This window comes from Macrotis lagotis, chromosome 8, assembly GCF_037893015.1.
Source record: "Macrotis lagotis isolate mMagLag1 chromosome 8, bilby.v1.9.chrom.fasta, whole genome shotgun sequence".
Classification (NCBI taxonomy): Eukaryota; Metazoa; Chordata; class Mammalia; order Peramelemorphia; family Peramelidae; genus Macrotis; species Macrotis lagotis.
This window is the reverse complement of record NC_133665.1, coordinates 25,272,020-25,293,866: the sequence shown is the minus strand read 5'-3', so window position 1 is coordinate 25,293,866 and position 21,847 is coordinate 25,272,020. Positions and strand designations below refer to the sequence as shown.

The 21,847-nt window shown below is 35.5% G+C and overlaps 1 protein-coding gene across 1 annotated transcript in view; it reads right to left on the bottom strand.

Moving 5' to 3' along the window:
* PGM5 (phosphoglucomutase 5) overlaps window positions 1–21,847 on the bottom strand; it is a 203,575-nt gene that overhangs the window by 66,266 nt on the left and 115,462 nt on the right. The window contains exons 7-8 of the mRNA XM_074196536.1: window positions 20,302–20,417; window positions 3,993–4,128 (exon numbers count right to left, since the gene is read on the bottom strand). Of these exons, the coding sequence (XP_074052637.1) occupies window positions 3,993–4,128; window positions 20,302–20,417 (252 nt within the window). The remainder of the gene's footprint in view (window positions 1–3,992; window positions 4,129–20,301; window positions 20,418–21,847) is intronic.

Sequence of the window (21,847 nt, the reverse complement as noted above, 5' to 3'; positions counted from 1 at the left end):
TTAGATATCTCAAACTGGATATTTTGAAGGCATCTCAAAACTCAACATATCCAAATATAACTCTATTCAGACAATAATCTTGAAAGTCACTCTTGAATCTCATTCATCTCACATATGCAGCTCATTGGTACATCTTATTTTTACCTTCACAGCATCTCTAGTAGATGCCCCCTTTTTCTAATTCACATTGAGAAGCAAGCTATAGTATGATAAAGATGAAACAATCAACAGAGGAAAGGAACATCAATTAAAAGGGGTTGGGAAAATTTTTCTAGAAGATAAAAATTTAAGTGGGAATTGAAGGAAGTAAGGAAAGATGAGGAGGGAGAGTTGGGGGGGGATGGTCAGTGGAAATGTCTAGAACCAAGAAGTGGAGTTTGAGAAACTACAAGAAGGTCAATGTCACTGGATCTAAGAAGATGTGGTAGGGGTATAATATGTAAGAATACTTGAAAAGATACGGGAAGAAGGAAAGTAATTAAGGACATAGAATACCAAATAGAGGTTTTATACATAATCCTGGAGGAGATAGAGAACCACTTCAGTTTACTGAGTAGGGTGGAGTGATATTGTCAGATCTGTGCTTTCATAAAATCACTTTGGTGGCTGAACAGATGATGGATTGGAGTGAGGAGAGATTTGTGGCAGACAGACCAAGCGGCAGACAATTACAGTAGTCCTACTTATATACTCACATGCTTATCTCTATATACCAGTGGTTTTTCTAACACATAGGGACATGAGACCAAATATTTTGCACACTGAATTCATGTGTAGTTCCATTAGTTCATATGACAATAGTTCTACAAGGTCACCCTCTGAGCAACTCTCATATTTCTGCAAATAAATTTACCCAAGATCACTCAATCACAGATTTATAACTGGGTGGTACCTTGGAAGTGGTGTAATCCCACCTCCTTATTTTTTAAAAGATGACACTGAAACTCACAGAAATTCACTTGAGATCTTAGTATCATAGATTTAGATTTATAAGGGACTTCAAGGACCATTAAGTCCACCTAGTCACTTGTTCTTCAGATAACAAAATGGAGACTCAGAGAGGTTAAGAGATTTGCCCAAGATTACACAGGAAATAAGTGGCATAGTCAGGCTTTAAATCCAGGTCCCTTGAATTCACTTGTCCAAGGTTACCCAAGTAGTAAGTGAGAGAGGCAAGATAGCTTAATAAAACATAACAGCAGCATTTAATTATTTTATAACCCTCCCAAAAAGCAAAATGTTATGATAATGAGCTTGCTTTCCCAACAAATCTTTAACTAGTCACTGGCTGTAATAAAAGGTAAAATTTACCTGTTATTTGTATCTACTTCTCTTTTCCTTCGAATTAACATAGTGTTGTGTTTGGCAAGAATTTAATGTCTTAATAAATCTTCATACACAGACTGCAAATGTCCCTCTGTGATCATCTCTAATATGGTCCTTGTTTTGAGAAAAGTATTTAGAACATTGGTCTTTGGTATAAAAAATGAGATTGATTATAAACACATTAGTCATAACATGATTCTTCCCAATGCTAGCAGCAGACTAAACGGTCATTATACAAATCAGGAAATGGAAAACCCTTATCAAGCAGGGAATAATCAGCCCTTGCTATGCTGGGAAAGTTTGGCAATAAACTGGATAGTGACAATAAAATGGATCAGAATGTTCTGTGTCAGACTAATTTGTGCAGTAGAATTAGGTTTAGGGTGCCTCAGATCCCTTAGACATATGAATATAAGTTCCAGGACTCCTGTCATGAAAAGAGGTTAAAGAAAGAAGTTTTTATCTGCCCCTTGATTTCTCATTTCAATGGCTACAATAAGTATTTTGAAGGCATCCATTGGATCTCAGCTCTTCAATGCTGAGCAGACACAGCCAACAAAGTCTAATGTTTAATTTTTACTGAGTGTTGCATGACTGGAATTCAAAGTTACTTGGATATTTCTTAGGAGTGTCATGAATTATCTTTTTTCTGATATTTATCTCAGTACATGACCTTTCAAGATGTAAGAAAAGATTCTTTATAAGAACAAAGACTATTTTTAAAACTACTTGAAATTCAAATAAGCACCAAGTTCTAGGAACTGTCAACAAAGTAATTTGTATGTTTAGTCATTCAATCATGTCCAATTTTTCATGACCATAGTCCACTAATCCTGTCCATGGATTTTCTTGGCAAGGATACTGGAGTGTTTTCCTTTTTGTTTTCGAATGGGCGAAGGCAAATAGAGGTTAAGTGACTTGCCCAGGGTCACAAAGCTAATAAGTATCTGAACTCAAATCTTCCTGTCTTCAGATCCAGCAATCTATCCATTGAACCATCTAGTAGTCTCAACAATGTAAAACTAAGCAAAATTTCTCTGGGTTTGTCCTACATTAATGGAAAATAAGTCACGGAAGAGCTTACATCTGGTAAAATGTAAGTTCCCTGAGGTAAGGGACTGCTTTTTCTATTTGATTTTCATATCCATAGTGCCTAGCAAAAAGCCTTACTCATATTGTTGTTCAGTTATGCCTGAATCCTTGTGACCGCACAAGGGCCCATCTGACTCTTCATGATTTCATTTGGTGTTTTCTTGACAAAGATAATGCAGGAGTTTGCCATTTCCTTCTCCAGCTCATTTTAAAGATGAGGAATGGAGCCAAAGAGTTAAGTAATTCAACCAGGGTCACACAGATAATAAATGTCTGAGGTTGGGATTTGAACTCAGGAAAAAGAATCTTCCTGACTTCAGGCCCAACACGCTATCCATTACACCACTTAGCTGCCCAGGGTTAGTTAAAATCAAGCTTTTCTTTCCTGTGAGCCATCCATCCACCTCTAAACTTCTATAACTCTTACTAGCTGTTACCTCTTAATAAACCTTATCTTCTCCTCCAAACCCAGAGCTAACTTTTGGCAACCAGTTTTGTGTTCATGTGCTTACTGCTATGATTTCTATCCTGAATTTGGACAGCTAAATTGGGAGATACGAGACCTGAACTGGAGTCCCAGCTCTGGGTCTCAGTTTTCTCATCTGCAAAGTGAGAGATCTGAACTAAGGGATCTCTAAGATTCCAGATCCCTTCAAGCTCTGGACCTATGAACCTATGATTTCAGTTGAAGAGAAGTTATTGAAGGCAATGATGTACTAGCAAATCATGAAAGCAATCTGACTAATAGTAATTATCAGGGATCCTATGAAGAATAGATCCTACTCTATAAAAATGGAAACTTTTCTATTATGATATTTCTAAAGTATTGAAATATTTAAAACTGGAAAAAAACAGGATTCTAGCAAAGAACCATATAGATGAAGAGAGGAAAGAGGTTCATTTGGGAGTGATCAACCTAGGAACTTGGTTGGATCTAGTGGGTATCAGTCATTCTACCTCTGCAAATAAAGAGTTAAAGCATGACCCATAGAACTCTTAATCTAGATGCCAGAATCTGATGGGAAATACAAAGTCAGTGCAAAAAGACTGGGAAGAAAGGTGATAGTGCTTTCTCAGTGTTACACAGAGTATTATGCACAAAGAAGACTTATGGTTTAAAATAGAGTCAGCACTAAGATGGCAGCTAGATGGTCCAGAGGATAGAGCACTGGGATTGGAATCAGAAAGATTCTTCTTCTTGTGTTCAAATTCATCCTCAGACACTAAGTAGCTGACACTAAGTAGCTGTGTGACCCTGGGTAAGCCACTTAACTCTGTTCACTGGAGAAGTAAACTGAAAGTCACTCCAGTATCTTTGCCAAGAAAACACCAAATGAAGTCATGAAGAGTCAGACATGACTGAAATGCCTAAACAATATCAAGATTTATAAAGACCAAGGTTAGCAAAGAACACTACTATCATTAACTTGTTTGCTGCTTCAGCGTAACTCCCTATGATCCCCTGGTATCTCACCTGAGGCCTCCCTATTTATTCTAGTCATCCAGGGTATTGAGAACCACTTTCTAAAATGTTTCTCCAGGATCAATATTTATAACCTTGATCAAACCCTCACCTGCAGTAGTAGTGGCGACCAAATTTGACCCAGTGGTCTCGTACAATTTCCTCCACACTCTGTTTTCGAGCTGCAATGATTGAAAGCCAGACCAAGACTGCCCAAAGCCCATCCTTTTCACGAAGATGATCAGAACCTAATGGAGAAACAAATACTTTGTTTGTAAAGGCAAACTTTAAACAAAATCAGAAGTTTAGCTTGAAATTTTTTGATTCTCAATGAAAATAATAGATGATATCGAATGAGTTAATATTGATAGCCATAAATACATTTGTATTTCTACAAAGACAAAAGTAATTGAATTTCAAATAAAAGATATACACATGCATTTCAATATATAAACACACATACAACACATATAAACAATATATATAATATATATAAACATATAACTTGCTATTTCCTATCCATAATGGATGAAATAAAAGAGTTAAGATAATATACATATATATATATAGTAATATCATTCATATATCAAATCAAATATTACTATATTTAGAAGGGGAGAAATAGAAACAATTCCATGAAGCCATCTGAGTGGATGAAGTTTGAGTGTGAATGGGTACAGCTCCATATAATAAATCATAGTGCAGAGGTGTGTTGAAGCTTAGAAGGCCCAAGTTCAAATCTCACCTCTGATGAGGCTCAGTTTTCCTCATCCTTAAAGTTAAGATTAAAATAATACCTGGAATACCTTCCTTTCAGGACTATTGTGGGTTAGTTGGTTACTTAACATTTAGTAACCACTTACTATGTCAAGCACTGTCTCTAAGTGTTATTATTGTTACTATTATTTGGTTCAAATGAGATAAACTATGTAAGCACTTTGGAAACTTCAAAGCACTAAATATCAGTTATTTCTGCTCCAAAAATCAATATGTCAATATTTAAACAAAAGCAAGAAAAGGGCTACTTTATTCATTAGTCATCAAGAAAATACATTTTGTCAATACTTGCCAGTTCCCTGGAAACTCACTTCACTATTTTTTTTTGCAGTAGCAAAGAATCAGAATCTAAAGGTACTCATGATCAACCTTGATGGACTTGCTCATTCCATCAGTGCAACAATCAGGGACAAATTTGGGCTATCTGAAATTGGAGAATACCATCTTTATCCAGAGACAGAATTAGAGACTTTGAACAAAGACCAAATTAAAAAAATAAACTGTTATTGTGTAATTTTACTACCTCATACTTTATTTAAATCTGTTATCTTATTATGTAATTTTACTATCTCATACTTCATTTTTCTTCCTTAAGGATATGATTTCTCTGTCATCACATTCAACTGAGATCAATGCATAAAAAGGGAACCAATGTAAAGACTAACAGAATACCTTCTGTGGGGGTGGTGGGAGGCAAGCAAGAATGGGGAAAAATTGTAAAACTCAAAATAAATAAAATCTTTTTAAAAACAAACAAATAAATAAAGGTACTCATAAACTGAGAAGTGAATCAACAAGCTAAAGTACATGATTGTAATGGAATACTATTATCCTATAAGAATAATGAAGGGGGTAGTTTCAATGAAATCTAAGATATATATATTAAGTGATATAGAGTGAAGTGAGTAGAGCTAGAACAATTTATACAATAACAATACTTTTAAGACAACTTTAAAAGACCTAGAAATTCTAATCAACCCAATGATGAAACTGTATTCCAGAGAACACATGATGAAATATATTGCCCACAATCTAATAAATAAGCTCAGAATATGAATTGAGAACAATGTGGAAATTTGTTTTGCTCAGCTATGCTTGTTTGTAACAGGTTTTACTTTGTTTCTCAGCTGGAGTAGGGGAAGAGTGTAGGGGAGAAAATTGATTTTTATTGATTAAAAAAATATAAAATTTAAATTAAAAATGGAAAGAAGAGAAGTTAAAAAGGTAAAGCAGGAATTTTGAACTGCATATATATATATATATATATATGTATATATATATATATATATTTAGATAAAGAAACAAAAAAAAACCTTACTTCATAGTCACACACATCTAATTGAGGATCATTTATATTTTTCTTCATGGAACCAAGGGATCAATTATTTATTGATACTAGTCTTATTCCCAAGTACAAATGACAAAATGAATAGTTTATTTGACAGTTAGGTCAATAGTTTTTATTTTTTCTTTAGACCTTTGAGATTTAAGTACTTTTCCTGAGAATAAACCTAAGTAATAGATGTAGAAATAGTTATAAATATTTTACAAAAGAGTAAACAAAACTAAGAGAACTTAACTAATGTTCCTAGTATCACATGGGATAGCTACATGGCACAATGGGTAGAGCATTGATCCTAAAGTCAGGAAGATCTGAGTTCAAAACCTGGCCCCAAGCACTTATTAACTGTGTGGCCTTAGGTAAGTTGTTTAGCTAATAACTTCCTACTTCCTATCTATAATGAATGAAATAAAAGAGTTAAGATAATATACATGTATATAGCAATGTCATTCATATATGGATGCAAATATTACTGTACTTAGAAGGGAAGAAATTGAAGCAATTCCAAGAAGCCATCTGAATTGGATGAAATTTGAGTGTGAAAGGGAAGTAAAGGGTAATAAATAATAGTGAAGAGAGTGTTGGACTTGAAGCTTAAAGGCCTGAGTTCAAATCTCACCTCTGACAGGTAGTGGTGGGACCATGGACACAAATCCAGGGCTATTTCTAGTAATCTTGATTCATATCTGGCCACTGTCCCATATCGCTCCAGAGGAGAAAGTGAAACTGGTGACTTAACACAGCACACCCTCACTCCAATTCATGTGATACCATGGTCTTCTTTAAGAATGAAGGACAGGCATGGAACACTATTGTTCTATTAAAAACCAGGAGAGATGGGATTTCAGGGAAGCCTGGAGGGATTTGCATGAAGTGATGCTGAGTGAGATGAGCAGAACCAGAAAAACATTGTATACCCTAACAACAACATGGGGGTGATGATCAATCTTGAAGGACTCACTCATTTCATCAGTGCAACAATGGAGAACAATTTTGGGCTGTCTGCAAAGGAGAGTGCCATCTGTATCCAGATAAGGAGCTGTGGAGTTTGAACAAAGTTCAAGGACTATTCCCTTTAATTTAGAAAAAAAAACATATTTTATTGTCTGATCTTGTTACCTCTTAGACTTCTTGTCTCTTTTTAAGGATATGATTTCTCTCTCATCACACCCAATTTGGATCAAGGTACAACATGGAAACAAAGTAAAGACTGACAGATTGCTTTCCGTGGTGGGGTGGGGGGAGGGAAGTAAGATGGGGGGAAAATTGTAAAACTCAAATAATATCTTTAATAAAAATAAATTTAAAAAAAAAGAATGAAGGACAGGGGTGGCTAGGTGGTACAGTGGATAGAGCACCAGCCCTGGAGTCAGGAGTACCTGAGTTCAAATCCGGCCTCAGACACTTAATAATTATCTAGCTGTGTGGCCTTGGGCAAGCCACTTAACCCCATTTGCCTTGCAAAAAAAAACCTAAAAAAAAAAGAATGAAGGACAAACATCATCAAGTAAAGGAGACATGATTTAAATGGAGGAGTTTTGAATACAGGTGTGTATATTTACCATTATACTTCATTGTCTCTTAGAAAAGAATACACAAACTGATGCTGAATAAAGGGAGCAGAATCAAGAAACAGTGTATACACATTAACAACAACATTGTGAGTTGACCAACTATGATAGATATAGCTCCTCTCAGCAGTTCAGAGATCTAGGACGAGCCTGGGAGGCTTGTTATGGCCAATGCCATCCGCATCCAGAAAAAAACAAAACAAAACAAAAAAATCCCAGCTGAATGGATACTATGTTCACTTAAAAAAACACTTATGTTTTTCCTTCTTATCCCATGGTTTTCTTTCTTTTCCCTTGGTCCTAATTCCTCATTCACAAAATGACTAATATATAAACATGTTAAACACAAATGAACATGTATAACTTTTACTAGACTGTTTGCCACTGTGGGAAGAGAAATGGGTAAGGGGAAAAAGGATGGTAGAAAACTGTGTAACTTATAAATATGCAAATGGATGAAGGGTGAAAAATGTTTATAACATGGAATTGGAAAAATAAAATATCAATTAAAAATGTTTGGCTCTTTAAAAAATGAAAGAAAAGATGACCAGGAAATTAATCATTGGTTTTTAGAGAATGAGGATGTGGGTCCAAGAGATTAATTTGAGGCTTTGGGGACTTAGACATTGATCATCAAAAAAGTACACATCTTTAAGTATTCTCAGACTCTAATCCTGATTGCAGTGAGAGAGTAGAAAGGAAGAAGAAATAACTGGAAGGAAAAAAAGAAGGAAAGAAAAAAGAAATGATGATAGAGAAGAAAGGAAAGGAGGAAAAAAGTAGGAAAGGAGGAAAGCAGGAAGGAAGGAAAGAAGGTACAAAAATGGAAGGAAGGAGGGAGGGAAGGAAAACAAGGAGGAAAGGAGGAGTAGAGGAAGGAAAGAAGGGGGAAAGGAAGGAGGAGGGAAAGAAGTACAGAAGGAGAAAGAAAACAATAAAAGAGAAAAAAAGAAAATACTTGAGTCATCCTTACTGAGGCTGTGCAGAAAGGTTATCTTGACATCTGTTCCACCCAGCTGCAATTCTATTTTTCCTTCTTGTTATATCTATCATGTTATTTGTTGTTGGCTCAGGGAACTTTGGTGGCAAGTTATAAAAACACCTACATAACTGAGAGGCACACACTAGCCAAAGTGGTTTAAATCAAAAGGAAAATGAATTACCGAACCAACTCTTGCAAGTACTGATGAACAGGCAGCTGATGAAATGTCTAGGTCAGTGCCCATAGTTGCCTCTGTAAAGTAGACCCTCTGCATTACTCATCACACCATCATGTTCTCTAACCTCATCTAACAAACTCTTCACACTGCTACAAAAATGGAAGTCATTTGGAAGGCATTGGTACAGCTCCATGATTAGCTGCCAAAAACAACAACAAAAAAAGACTGGGAAATACTGCCCAACAGGACCACTTCAGAACCTTTTGTCCTTTTATAGCTGAAAAATTACATTTATTTACTGGCCAGAGCAAAATAACCTCTTGTCCTAAGACATAAACTTTGCTTCTGAAATAATAATAATAATAATAATAATAATAATAATAATAATAATAATAAAGTGGGATAAAGTTCTGAGATTTCTTCAGTACATATATAGATTGAATCTGGTTAGCTATGTGCCCCTCCTGGGGTATTGGAGTCAACTGACTTCATTTTATCTGTTGATGTCTGGAGAATCATTCAATTCCTGGGACTAAAGAGATAATCTGGTTTCAGTTTGAATTTTATGCTCCTTTCCCTAGATTAGTTTGCTTTGTTTGAATTCTATGCCCCTTTCCCTAGGGTAGTTTTCATGTTTAGATTGTAAAACCACATTCCTCATTAACGAGGGTGGCTCAATGGGGGGGGGGGGGGGGAATCACATTAGGATAAATATGATTCTTGAACCTTTCGCTTTTGCCTCAATCTCTCTCATTGATTGTGGCCCGATACTGGAGAAACGAATAAAGCTTTCTCTTGATACCTTGAGAGATATCCGAAATTTATTTAAGTGGTCTTTGTCCCACATAATAATAATAATAACTTTCAACTGGATTACATTACCTGGAAATCTAAACATTAGGGGCCATTAAACTTGTATGATAAAATGTCATAATTTAGCATCAGAAAAATGTGAAGTGCTTTTAACTGCTTCAAAATAACAACCCAAACATTTGCAGCCAACAGTCCAGTAAATTTTCTCTTGGCTTAAATTTTCCCCTTGTAAAAGTTAAAGATTTGCCGAGTTTCACATCAGGTCAAAGAATCAGATGAAGAAATGAAAAAAAAAAACTGTGCTGGTCTAATCTCTATCATGCACCAGAGTTAGTTTGGGTTGATAATTATAAAACAATTACATAGTTGCTGTCTCTAGGGATGATCTTGGTGTGCTTTTGAAAAAAAGAAAACCTTTCTTTTAATACCTATATGAGGTAGTTGAACCAATCTTATTCTTATTTCAGACTAGTAATCTGAGCCAAAAAGGCAGAACTTGAAGATTCAAATAACTTAAAGTTGAATTAGGAAACTGGTCCTTGGAAATGTTAAACAGAATTTGTAAAAATACTAGTTGGGAGGACAGCTAGATGGTACAGTGGATGGAGCATCAGCCCTGATGTCAGGAGTACCTAAATTCAAATCCAATCTCAGATATTTAATACTGGTTTAGTGACCTTGAACAAGTCACTTAACCCTACTACCTTGCAAAAAATAACTAAATTAAAAATAAAAAAAATACAAGTTGGAATCCTCAAGCAACCAGGTGCTCTTAGAGTGAACACATCTTATTTCCTCATATCCCCAAATCATCGCATCTTCTCGATAATCAAGCCTGCTGGACTGGTCTAAAAGCTAATTCTTGTTTTTGGCATTTCCTATATCTTATATTGTATAGTCTATATGCCTGATGAAGAAAAGAGATAGTAAATAAGAAGACTTCTATTAAATGATCTCTAAGACCCTTTCCAGCTCTAATTCTTTGGTCCTTTGATATAAAGTAAAATAAGCAGAACTAAGAAAACAATGTTCACAATGATCACAATAATGCAAAGGAAAACATGAAAAGACAACATAATTCGGATAAGTGCAGATATTCAATGGAACAATGCAGTAATGCATTGACCAATCTCGACTCTAGATGCCTGTTGATAAAAGTTAAAACTCCTTTCCCTCAGTGGAAGCAATGGACTACAAGTATGCGATGAGGCACGTGATATTAGACATGAATGTGTCAGTTTGCTTTAACTTTGTTTCTTTTTACAAAAAAAAAGTTCTCCAGTGAGTGGTTAGGAGGAGGTATAATTGGATAGTGCTATATTGCTTTTAGAAAGGGGAATCCATAAAACTTTTTTAAAGAGTGGGATGAAGAATCAATCAATTAATCAATAAACATTAAGTGACTAAAATACAAAAAGAAGAAATTCAATGCAATTTTCAATACAATTCAATAAACATTAAATTCCTATTGTGTGTCAGACTAGGGATATAAAAATAGGGGAAAAGATAGTATCTCCAAAGAGCTTGCAATCTAATGGAGGAAACTATATGCAATCAGATGTATACAAAGCAAGCTATATATAAGGATATAGAGGAAATAATTAACAGAGGGAAGGCAATGGAATTAAGAGGTGTTAGGGATGACTTCCTACAAGAGGTGGAATTTTAGTTGAGATTTAAAGTCTTGGATATCAAGAAGAAGAAAAAAAGATGGACAAGTGACAATATGAACACAAAAAAGAAAAGTGTGAGAGGAAGTTATTTTATAGCTAGGCTGCCATAAAGGCTGGAATCACTTCAAGTGTTAGAGAAGGCATAGGTTCATAAATCTAAAATAGAAGGAACCTCAGAGTTGTGTAGTTCAATCCCTTCATTTTTACAGAGGAGGAAACTGAGACCTAAGGAAGTTACTTAATTTTCTTCCTTCAGTTTCTTCCTTGCTAAAATAGGGTGTAAGGGTCAGAGGAAGAATTTGAACCCAAGTCCTCTGACCCAAAAATCAAAGTTTTTTCTGTATTATATTGCCTGTATCAGTGTTGCAAGGAGTCTTTCTCTGTCTCTGTCTCTCCTCTTTCCTTCTTTCTCCTCTCTTCTTTTTTCCTCTCTCTCTCTCTCTCTCTCTCTCTCTCTCTCTCTCTCTCTATCTCATTATACATGCAACTGAAGATGAGAAAACAGAGAAATAATTACATAGTTCATATAGACAAGAACTCTTCCTTATTTTTCTGTTGCTTACACTCATACCTGCCACCTCTATCAGTATTAATATACCCAGTGAAATTCCTGTGAATATAGTTTTAAAATCCACCTCATCTCACTGATAATTCTGTTTTATACCTCTATACCTCCAGCAGTGGCATGTAATTTTCTGGAACTTGCATACCATATATTTCTGATTTTTTTTCTGATCGTGTTGATTGAATATTGATATAAATAGAAGAGTTATAAAGAAAACAATTCAGATTCTTAAAGCTGACTACTCCTGGATTTTCTGGCATCCCCATTAATTTCTCATAATAGAAAAAGCTTCTATTCCTGTAGCCTTCTCACTCTGGAAGATTCTTCTAACCCTGTGATCCTCTCTTCTGATTAGTGAGAAACCTCCACTTTGAGGAAATGCCCAAGTCTGTTCATTCCTCTCCCTGATAGGCTCTGAACTCTAGAGAGATTTCTCCACCCTCTCTCCTTCTCAGTTCTCTTTTTTATGCTATTTTCCTTCATTATGATGTATGTTACTTGAGGGCATACATTTGTATACCCAACACTTAGGATAATGCCTGATACATAGTAAGTGATTAATACATGCTTTATCTATAACTAAATAATAAGAAATAAAACTTCCTCTAAGCTAGAATGAAGTAAAAAAATACTCTTAGAAATTTTATTTCTTATAGCTAAAAACACTCTCATGCATGTCTTAACTATTTAAAAAAACATAATTCTCATTTACCTCCAAGAAATTTTCCAAATAGTAATGATGATTTGTAATCCCAAACTCAGAAGATTAATGAAAAACCACACACATTGCTTATGGTTCAAGTCATCACTATTAAAACTCAGATTCAGAAATTCTGGGTTTGATTGATTAAGAAAATGTAAATAGTATCTCATCTTCACCTCCACTAAGGTGCCATGAAAAAAAATCTTAGAAAAATAAACATGAGTAACCCTTTTGTTTGGAAGTGAATACTTAGAGGCAACTGGTATGAACTAGGCCTCTTCTTTTTGTTCAAATTTGGTGATAAAGGAGAATGGATTCAACTCTAGCTAGATGCCACTGGCCTTCCTCAGGGAGGTGACTCATTCTGTAGTCAGCCACAGAAACATACTTCTCCTTAGCCTTTTTGCCTAAATAATTTGTGAAGACTTTAACCAACTGTGCTAATCTAGAAAAATCTATTCAAAGAAGGTCACTCAATGGAAGCTTCTGGCAGCTTTTCCCAGCTGGTAATAAGACAGGAGACAAGAACTATTAGCACATGATTAAAATAGTGCTTTCTATGAAGCCAGTAATTTCTCTAAAGTAACAGCTTTACAAACATAGGATTCCATATAGGGCAGTGGAAAGAGAACTGAGTCAGAAGTCACAAGATCTGAGTTCTAGTCCAAGATCATTGAACCACAAGTTAATTAGAAGTCTTGATTCCTTTGCATGGTTTCTCTGAGCCTCAGTTTCCTATAACATGAGATGTTAGATTCAATAATCTCTCTCAGATTTCTTTCAGCTTTATAACTTTATTAAAGAATATTAAGGGGCAGCTAGGTGGCACAGTGGATAAAGCACCGGCCCTGGAGTCAGGAGTACCTGGGTTCAAATCCAGTCTCAGACACTTAATAATTACCGAGCTGTGTGGCCTTGGGCAAGCCACTTAACCCCATTTGCCTTGCCAAAATCTAAAAAAAAATATTAAAAATTATTTTTAAGTTATGAAATAGTAAAACAAAAATTTAGTAGCCCATGAATGGACAGGTGACTTTTGAGGCAATGTACTTAGCCAAGAATCTTTTTATACTTTCCTCCATAAGTGGCCATTTAACCTTTGCTTGAAGACTTCTAGTGATGGGAATGCCACGCCCCCCCCTCAGGTAACCCATTCCACTTTATGATGACTCTGTTAGAAATCTTTTCCATATACCAAGCTGAAATCTCACTCAATGAAACTTTCACTCATTGCTTTGATCTCAAGAGCCCCAAATTTAAAAATCAAATCCCTTTTCCCATATAATGGCCTTTTACATTCTTAAAAATAGTCCTATTATCCTTAAAATTTTCCATATTTAACATACCTAGGTCCATTTAATTGTCTTTCATATTGGTTTCCCTTCACATTCCTAATGGGCCTCAGATACTCTCCAGGTTGTCAATGTTCCATAACATGTAGTACCCCAAGTGAATGAACCAGATTTTATTGAGCCATTCATTTATTAGTGACAGGAAATACAAATCCAAAAGAGACGTGCCTTGTTCTCAAAAAACTTACTGTATATCTATATCTATATACATATATATGCTTACTCATATATACATGTTATATATGTATATACATATACATAATGGAATAGTAAAGAGATTAAGGCTCAAAATCAGGATGAATTAAATTCAAGTTCCCCTCCCTTATAAAACATTTGAACTGATTAAATGTATAACCTTAGGCAAGTCACTTAATTTCTCAGTTTCCCAAATAACTCTCAAGGTTTTAAATTGCAGAAAGTACCAGTTTATATTAGCAAGTCTGGTATAATCACATGGTTTACTGGTCTAATCACAGTTCTGGCCAAATTTTATTTATTTGGTTTAGAGAGCTTCTCTATGAATAAACTCTTTCTACTACTGATGAAATGATAGGCAAAGGGGTGGTTAGGTGGCACAGTGGATAGAGCACCAGTCCTGGAGTCAGGAGTACCTGAGTTCAAATCTGGCCTCAGACACTTAATAAATTACCTAGCTATTTGGCCTTGGGCAACCCACTTAACCCCATTGCCTTGCAAAAAAAACTTTAAAAAAAAAGAAGTGATAGGCAAGTATTCTGTAACTTGTGTCCTTAGAGCATTGCCTGAGAAGTTGTGAACTTAATAAACTTGTCCAGGATCACAGAATCAATCAATATGTATCCCAGAGAGGATATGAATCCAGGTCTTCCTGACCTAGAGACCAGGTCCTTCTCCACTGCGCTATATTACATTCAAGTTTTCTAAATATCACACATAGATAGAAATCCTCACCCCCTAAATGAATAATATATACATATATGTGTGTGTGTGTGTATATATAACTAATTTTTTAAAAAAGATTCCCCATTTCCCATCTGAAACTTCTTAACATTACAAGTAATGTTATTCCAGTATTATTAATGCTATTACAGATCAGATGCATTTGAGACAAGGGAAAGTGCCAGCCATTTAACACTCCTTTTCTCACCCCAGATCTCTCTGTATATTTCTAGAGAAGTTTGCTTGTCAGATAACTTTCCTTTTATATTTCTCTAACCTGATTTTTCTCTCACAGAGAATTGTGTTGAAGACCCTGGCTCTTCAACAGACCACAGAATAAAAGAAGACACTCATGGTGTTTGTATGCTTTTTTTTTAATTTTTTTGTTTTTGTCTTTTGCTCTCCAATAATAGATAACTTGGAACATTTCTCTTTGATACAATTTGAGACTATGTTCCCTATTGGAGAATCCTAGTAGTAATAGTTCCTTTAGGAGGCAGCATGACTTAGTAGATAGTATATTAAGATATTATCCCTTCAAATTCAAAGATGGAGTTAATGGGTGAGAGAGGAATGTACAAGGAGAAGGGGAAAGGGAGAAGTAGAATGGGGTAAGTTATTTCACATAAAAGAGGCAAGAAAAAGATTTTGTAGTAGAGTAGAAGGGGGGAAGGTAAAGGGGAATGAGTGAGCCTTACTCTCATCAGATTGGCTCAGGGAGAGAATAGCATACATACTCACTTGGGTATAGAAATCTATCTTACACTAGAGCAAAGTAGGAAAGGAAAGGGATGGGAGAAGACGGTATTGATATAAGATGATAGAAGGGAGGAAAGATTGTGGAAGGAGGTAGTCAGATACAAAACATTTTTGAGGAGGGACAGGGTGAGAAGAGAGAGGGAAAATAGAAGAAATGGGGGGTAATAGGATGGAGGGAAATACAGTTAGCAAGAGTAATTATGAGAAAAAAGTTCTTCTGATAAAGACCTCATTTCTCAAACATAGAGAACTGAATCAAATTTATTTTAAAAAAAAGTCATTCGCCAGTTGATATATGATCAAGAGATATGAACAGCTTTCAGATAAATTTATTTAAATCATATTTTCAAAAAATGTCCTAACTCACTAGTGATAGGAGAATTGCAGGTTAGAACGATTCTAAGGTACTACACTTTACCTATTGGATTGGCTAATAGAACAGGAGAAAATGACAAATGTTGGAAGAGATATAGGGAAATTGAGACATTGATACACTGTTGAAGAATTCAACAATTCTGTAGAGCAATTTGGAACTATGCTCAAAGGGCTATAAAACCATCTCTATCGTTTAACCTAGCAATGTAACCACTTTATTTATATTCCAGGAGAGGTGAAATATAGGAAGAAAAGAAACTATATGTAAAGGGGTAGCAACTCTTTTCTTGTGGCAGGGAGCTAGAGATTGAGGGAATGCCCATCAGTTGGGGAATGGCTGTAAACTGTGATAAATGATTGAGATGAAATGATTTTCTATAATGAGAAATGATGAACAGGATGCTCTCAGTAACAAACTTACATAAGTAGATGCAATGCAAAATGTAGTATAAGGTAAGAGCAATATTGCAGGATGTTCAGCTGTCAATGGCTTACCTTTTCTCAACAATGCTGTGACCCAAGAAAACTCTGAAGGATTTATGATAAATAATACTATCCATCTATCCATCCCAAAGACAGAACTGATGATATCTAAATGTAGATTGAAGCATATTTTTTCACTTTATTTTTCTTGAAGTTTTTCTTTGTGTGTGTGTGGGGGGAATATTTACTTTTACAACATGACTAATATGGTAATGTATTTCATTACTATATCAAGCAATTACTTTCTCAATAAGGGGAGTGGAGTTGGAGGAAGGTTTTGGAAGTGAATATTAAAACATGTTTTTTGCATGTAACCAGGGGAAAAATAAAATAAAATAATAGTGTATTAGGGTTGGGGTCATGAAGTCTTGTGTTCAAATTCTGCATCAGACACAAATCACTTAATCTTCTGTGCCCTGATTATTTTAACTGCAAAAAGTTAAAAAGAACTCAATAGCACCTAACATGACTTCTGGATGTAAATCTATGATCCTGTAAAATTCTAAAAGCACTAAACTTTGGTTTTAGAGGGTCACCAGGAAGGGAAGAGTTGCCCACAGGAAGTCTCCATGCATCCACTGGAACAAGAAATTCTGACTTGCATAGGGCTAGTCAGCAGACCAGATCTTCTGCAGACTGTGAGATTGGGATTCTTCCACATACTGGTAGGTCCTGAACTGCATGATTACCTGACCTGTAAAGATATCATTCCTTAGTAATGTTTGTCCTTAGTTTTCAAAGAAGACCATGACATCATGGAAGTGATGCCATGACAAAGTGCATGAATTGAATTTGAGTGAGAGGGTGGTGTTCTAAGTCAGCAGCCTCACTTTCTCCTCCAGAGTCATCTGGGTCCAGTGGCCAGATACAAATCAGAACCAACGTGAATCATCTGGAAGTGGCCCTGGATGCTAGGCAAGCAGGGTTAAGTGACTTGCCCAAGGTCACACAGCTAGTAAGTGTCAGAGGCTGGATCCAAACTCCTGTCCTCCTGATTCCAAGACCAGTGTTCTATCCACCACACCACCAAACTGCCCTGTTTCTTTGACCAATTTGTTGCCATGCAATTATTTTCCTTCCTTAACATTTTCTTTCAGACCATAAGCTGATCAAGAAACAATAGAACCCTAACTGCTATACCAGTAGACCACATTTTTCCAGCACAGAAGTCAATAGTTTTCTCAGGATCCAAAAGGGAATTTCTGTTTTTCAGACTGTTCAAAAAGACTACTGGGGTTGCCACTCACAGCACTGCTGAGCTCTGACCCCTTCCAAACTGAATTGCACATGTGAACAGACAGCTCATCTCCTTCAGAGAAATTTCTCTCCCAGTGCTGGTAATGCTGTCAACATAACCTCCAGAGCCTACCTCTGCACATTTTTCCTCTTCATATAAATTATTGAGTCTCTCTAAATTCAGGAAAGTTTACAAAACTGGCCACATATACATAAGCATTCTCCATTAATTCAGAAGTACATTACTGAGAAAATCATCATTTTAAAGGTAGTATGATTCAATAGAATCAAAAGACATGGGTTCAAACTCCAGTTCTGCTACTTGGAAGGCAGACTTATGAAAAGGATAGAAAAAGCTGAGTAAGATCACACCATCATAGATTTAGAGTTGGAAGGGACCTTGGAGGGCAGCTAGGAGTCAAGAGGACCTGAGACACGTATTAATTTGCCTAGCTGAGTGACCCTGGGTAAGTCACTTAACCCCATTGCCTTAAATAATTTTTTTAAAAGGAAAGGATCTTGGAGGTCATTGAGTTCAGCCTCCTCATTTTAAAGATGAGGAAACTGAAACTCAAAGAATTTAAATGACTTACTAGAGCCAAACAATCATTCAGCCACAATTGGCTTGGATGGAGGTTCAGGAGCCTCAGAAGGAGGCTAAAATCCTAAAGTCTCTGATGACCGCCTAAGATGCAATGAAACACAAAGGTCCATGAAACAAAAAACAAATTATTACAACAACCTATCTGAAGTTATGAGCCCCAATTACTTGCAAAAGTAGATGCCAAAAGGTGGGAGGGTGAAACTGGTAGAGCACTGGATTTGGAGTCAGAAGAATAGGGCTCCATCTTTGGCCTCTGCTCCCAGTTCTTCAGATTGTACAGAGGAGCCTTCTCACCTTGGAAATACACTCTGCTCCAACAACTCTACCTTTGATCAACTGGTTCTCCCTAGTAATTCCATTTTAGGAAAATACTCAGAACAATCATGTCTTCATTCCTCTTTGAGTTCTCCCATTAGAATGTAAGCTCCTTGAGGATAGGAACTATCTTTCTTTTTGCTTCTCTTTATTTTTCCAGAACTCTGCACAGTTTTTGACATATAGCAAATGTTGCCTTGACAACAAATATCTGTGGCCATGGGCAAACCATTTAACTTCTTGAACCACAGTTTTGATTCATAAAATGGGTATTAATAATTATTTTAGTATTTATCTCAGAGTTATTCTAAGGTGTTCGTGACATTAAAAACAATACAAGTGTTTTGCAGTTTTAAGCATCCTATTAAAATGTACTGCTATTCTTTATATTATTATACTTTTCAATTTGTACTTGAGACTAAGCACAGAAAAAGATAGACAACTTGGGTTAACCTAAGCAATAAGATCAGATCTACATACTTTAAGAGAAAATATCTAATAGAAATTTACATTTTGTATATTAGAATCATTGACCAAGGAAATCAGTTGCCTTGTCCTCCCTCTTCCCACCCATGCAGATCAGCCTAAAATTTCCACAGACTAAAGGAACTTGGTAAAAAGACAAAATACTCAAGAATGAACTAACTTGGAATTCAACCTTACTAAGCTATGAAAAGTTACTTCAGATTGAGCTAAGGGAGTTTGCTAATTTGGCTAAAACCCAATTACACCATTCAGAGAAGATAATTTCACTGGATTTTTTTAATTAAAGGAGAAATAGAATGAAGAAAAGATTGAAACAAATGTTAATAGCTGCAACCCACTAAGATGCACTGATGCTCAAAAGCAGGGCTTCTAAGCCTTGCACTTTTGGGGTAAGTCACTGGTGTAGATAAAAACACACACAAACATATATTTATACACATATATAGAAATATGTGCATAAATGTGCATGGAATTATGCATATATGTGTGTATGTATACACTTCAGAGTATGTATAGACCTCAGAATAAGGGAATCTCAGGAAGCTGCATAATACTATTGCCAAAAGCAATGCAATAAAAATATAATAAAATAAAGAGTTAATGAATGAAAAGGATGAATTAAGCACTTATTACATACTGGGCACTGTGTAAAGCCCTGAGGATAGAAATAGAAGCAAGCAAGACAAATGCTGACTTCAAGGAGTTTACATTCTAACTTATTATGGGAACTTATTCAGTGGTATAGTCTAGAAACGTCCAGGAAAGGAGTGAAGCACCTTTATACAAAATCTTTAGCTTTCAAAGTGCTTTCCTCACAGTATGCCAATATCATATCATATCATGTCATATCATACCATATCATATCATATCATATGTCATTATCATATCATACTGTTTCACTCAGCTATATTCTATTATTCTCTATTCTATATACTGTATTACATTATTATACTATGCTATATTAAATCAAATTATGCTATAACAAATTATACAGTATCATATATTATAACATATTCTACTATGTTATATCAAATACATAACTACATATGTATTTATATATGTGCATGTGCATTTTGCATATGTATGTGTATATGTGTGCATATGTATATGCACCTATGTTCTACCTTGAAGAAACATACATTCAGAAGGATTAAATTACTTTTCTACAGACATACAGATATTAAGTATCCCTGGTTAGAATTGAACCCAGAATTTTTTTTATTTCAAGTTCATTGTTCTTTCCACTATCCCATGGTGCCTTTCATAAAATCAGAAATAACAAAGTTTACCTGTTCCAAAGCTCTCTTCCCCACAAAGAGAACATCTTCCTGAGTCCAACAGATTTGAGAAAAATCTCCAACCTACAGGGGTCTCATATACAGGAACTTTCAGTGACTTGGCCACCCTAAAAAAAATATTACACAAGTTAATACATATATATTCCTTTCCCTTTTCTCTTTGTAGATAAAGGTATCCAGAAATTACTAGATCAGTGCTTATTGTTCATAATCTTATGGTCACAATTTTGCAATTTGGGAAAAGTGTTGGATTTAGAAGTCAAGAAAATTTGAGCCACTTAATTTTTGCCATTCAATAACCCTGTTATCATAATAATAATAATAATAATAATAATAATAATAATAATAATGTTTTTGATATTCATTTTTGAAGAAGACCACAACATCAGTGAGGTGATGCCATGAAAAGCACATGAATTGGATTTGAGTGAGGGAGTGCTGTGCTAAGTCAATAGTCTCACTTTCTCCTCTAGAATCATCTGGGTCCAGTGGCCAAAAATGAATCAAAATGACTGGAGATGGTCCTGGATGCAAGACAATCAGGGTTAAGAGTCAAGTGTCTGAGGCTGAATTCTAATTCCCATCTTCCTGACTCCAAGGCCAGTGCTCTATCTACTGCACCACCTAGCTGCCCTTTTGATCATAGTCATAACTTTTCCATACCATTGCTCCCTTCTCCATAAAATGGGGATAATATTTGCAGAACTCAACTCACAGAATTATTGTGGATAATATATGTAAATAACTTTGTAAGGCTTAAAACACTATATAAATGCTATATTAAATTGTATGATACTGCCATTATTATAAATTTCAGGATATCACGCCATGGTATAGGAGGTGAAAGTAGTTAATTAACCAATAAAATATAAGTCTGAATTTCTCCTTTAAAGAAATGGTTCATGAGGCTGAGTAAGATGAGCAGAACCAGAAAAACACTATACACCCTAACAGCAACATGTGGGTGATGATCAACCTTGATGGACTTGCTCATTCCATCAGTGCAACAATCAGGGACAATTTGGAACTATCTACAATGGAAAATACCATCTGTATCCAGAGAAAGAACTGTGGAGTTTAAACAAAGACCAAGGACTATTACCTTTAATTTAGGGGAAAAAACTGATATCTTATTGTATGATCTTGCTATCTCTTATACTTTATGTTTCTTCCTTAAAGATATGATTTCCCTCTCTTCATATTCAATCTGGATCAATGTATACCTTGGAAAATGTAAAGAGACTGACAAATTGCCTTTGGGGGGGGGGAGTAAGATTGGGGGAAAATTGTAAAACTCAAAATAAATAAAATATTTTTTAAAAATAAAGAAATGGTTCATAATGGCATTTTCAAGGACACAAAAATATAATTTAAAAAATGCTGAACTTGTAGTGATAGAATCTCAGTTGGAATCCTATTACCTGAGTCATTTGGGGGAAATCCCTTAACCTCTCTGGGCTTTGGAATCCTTAGCTAGGCATGAGAAGTCTGGGCTAGATCAATTCTTAAGACTCTTTCCATCCTACCTTACTGATTT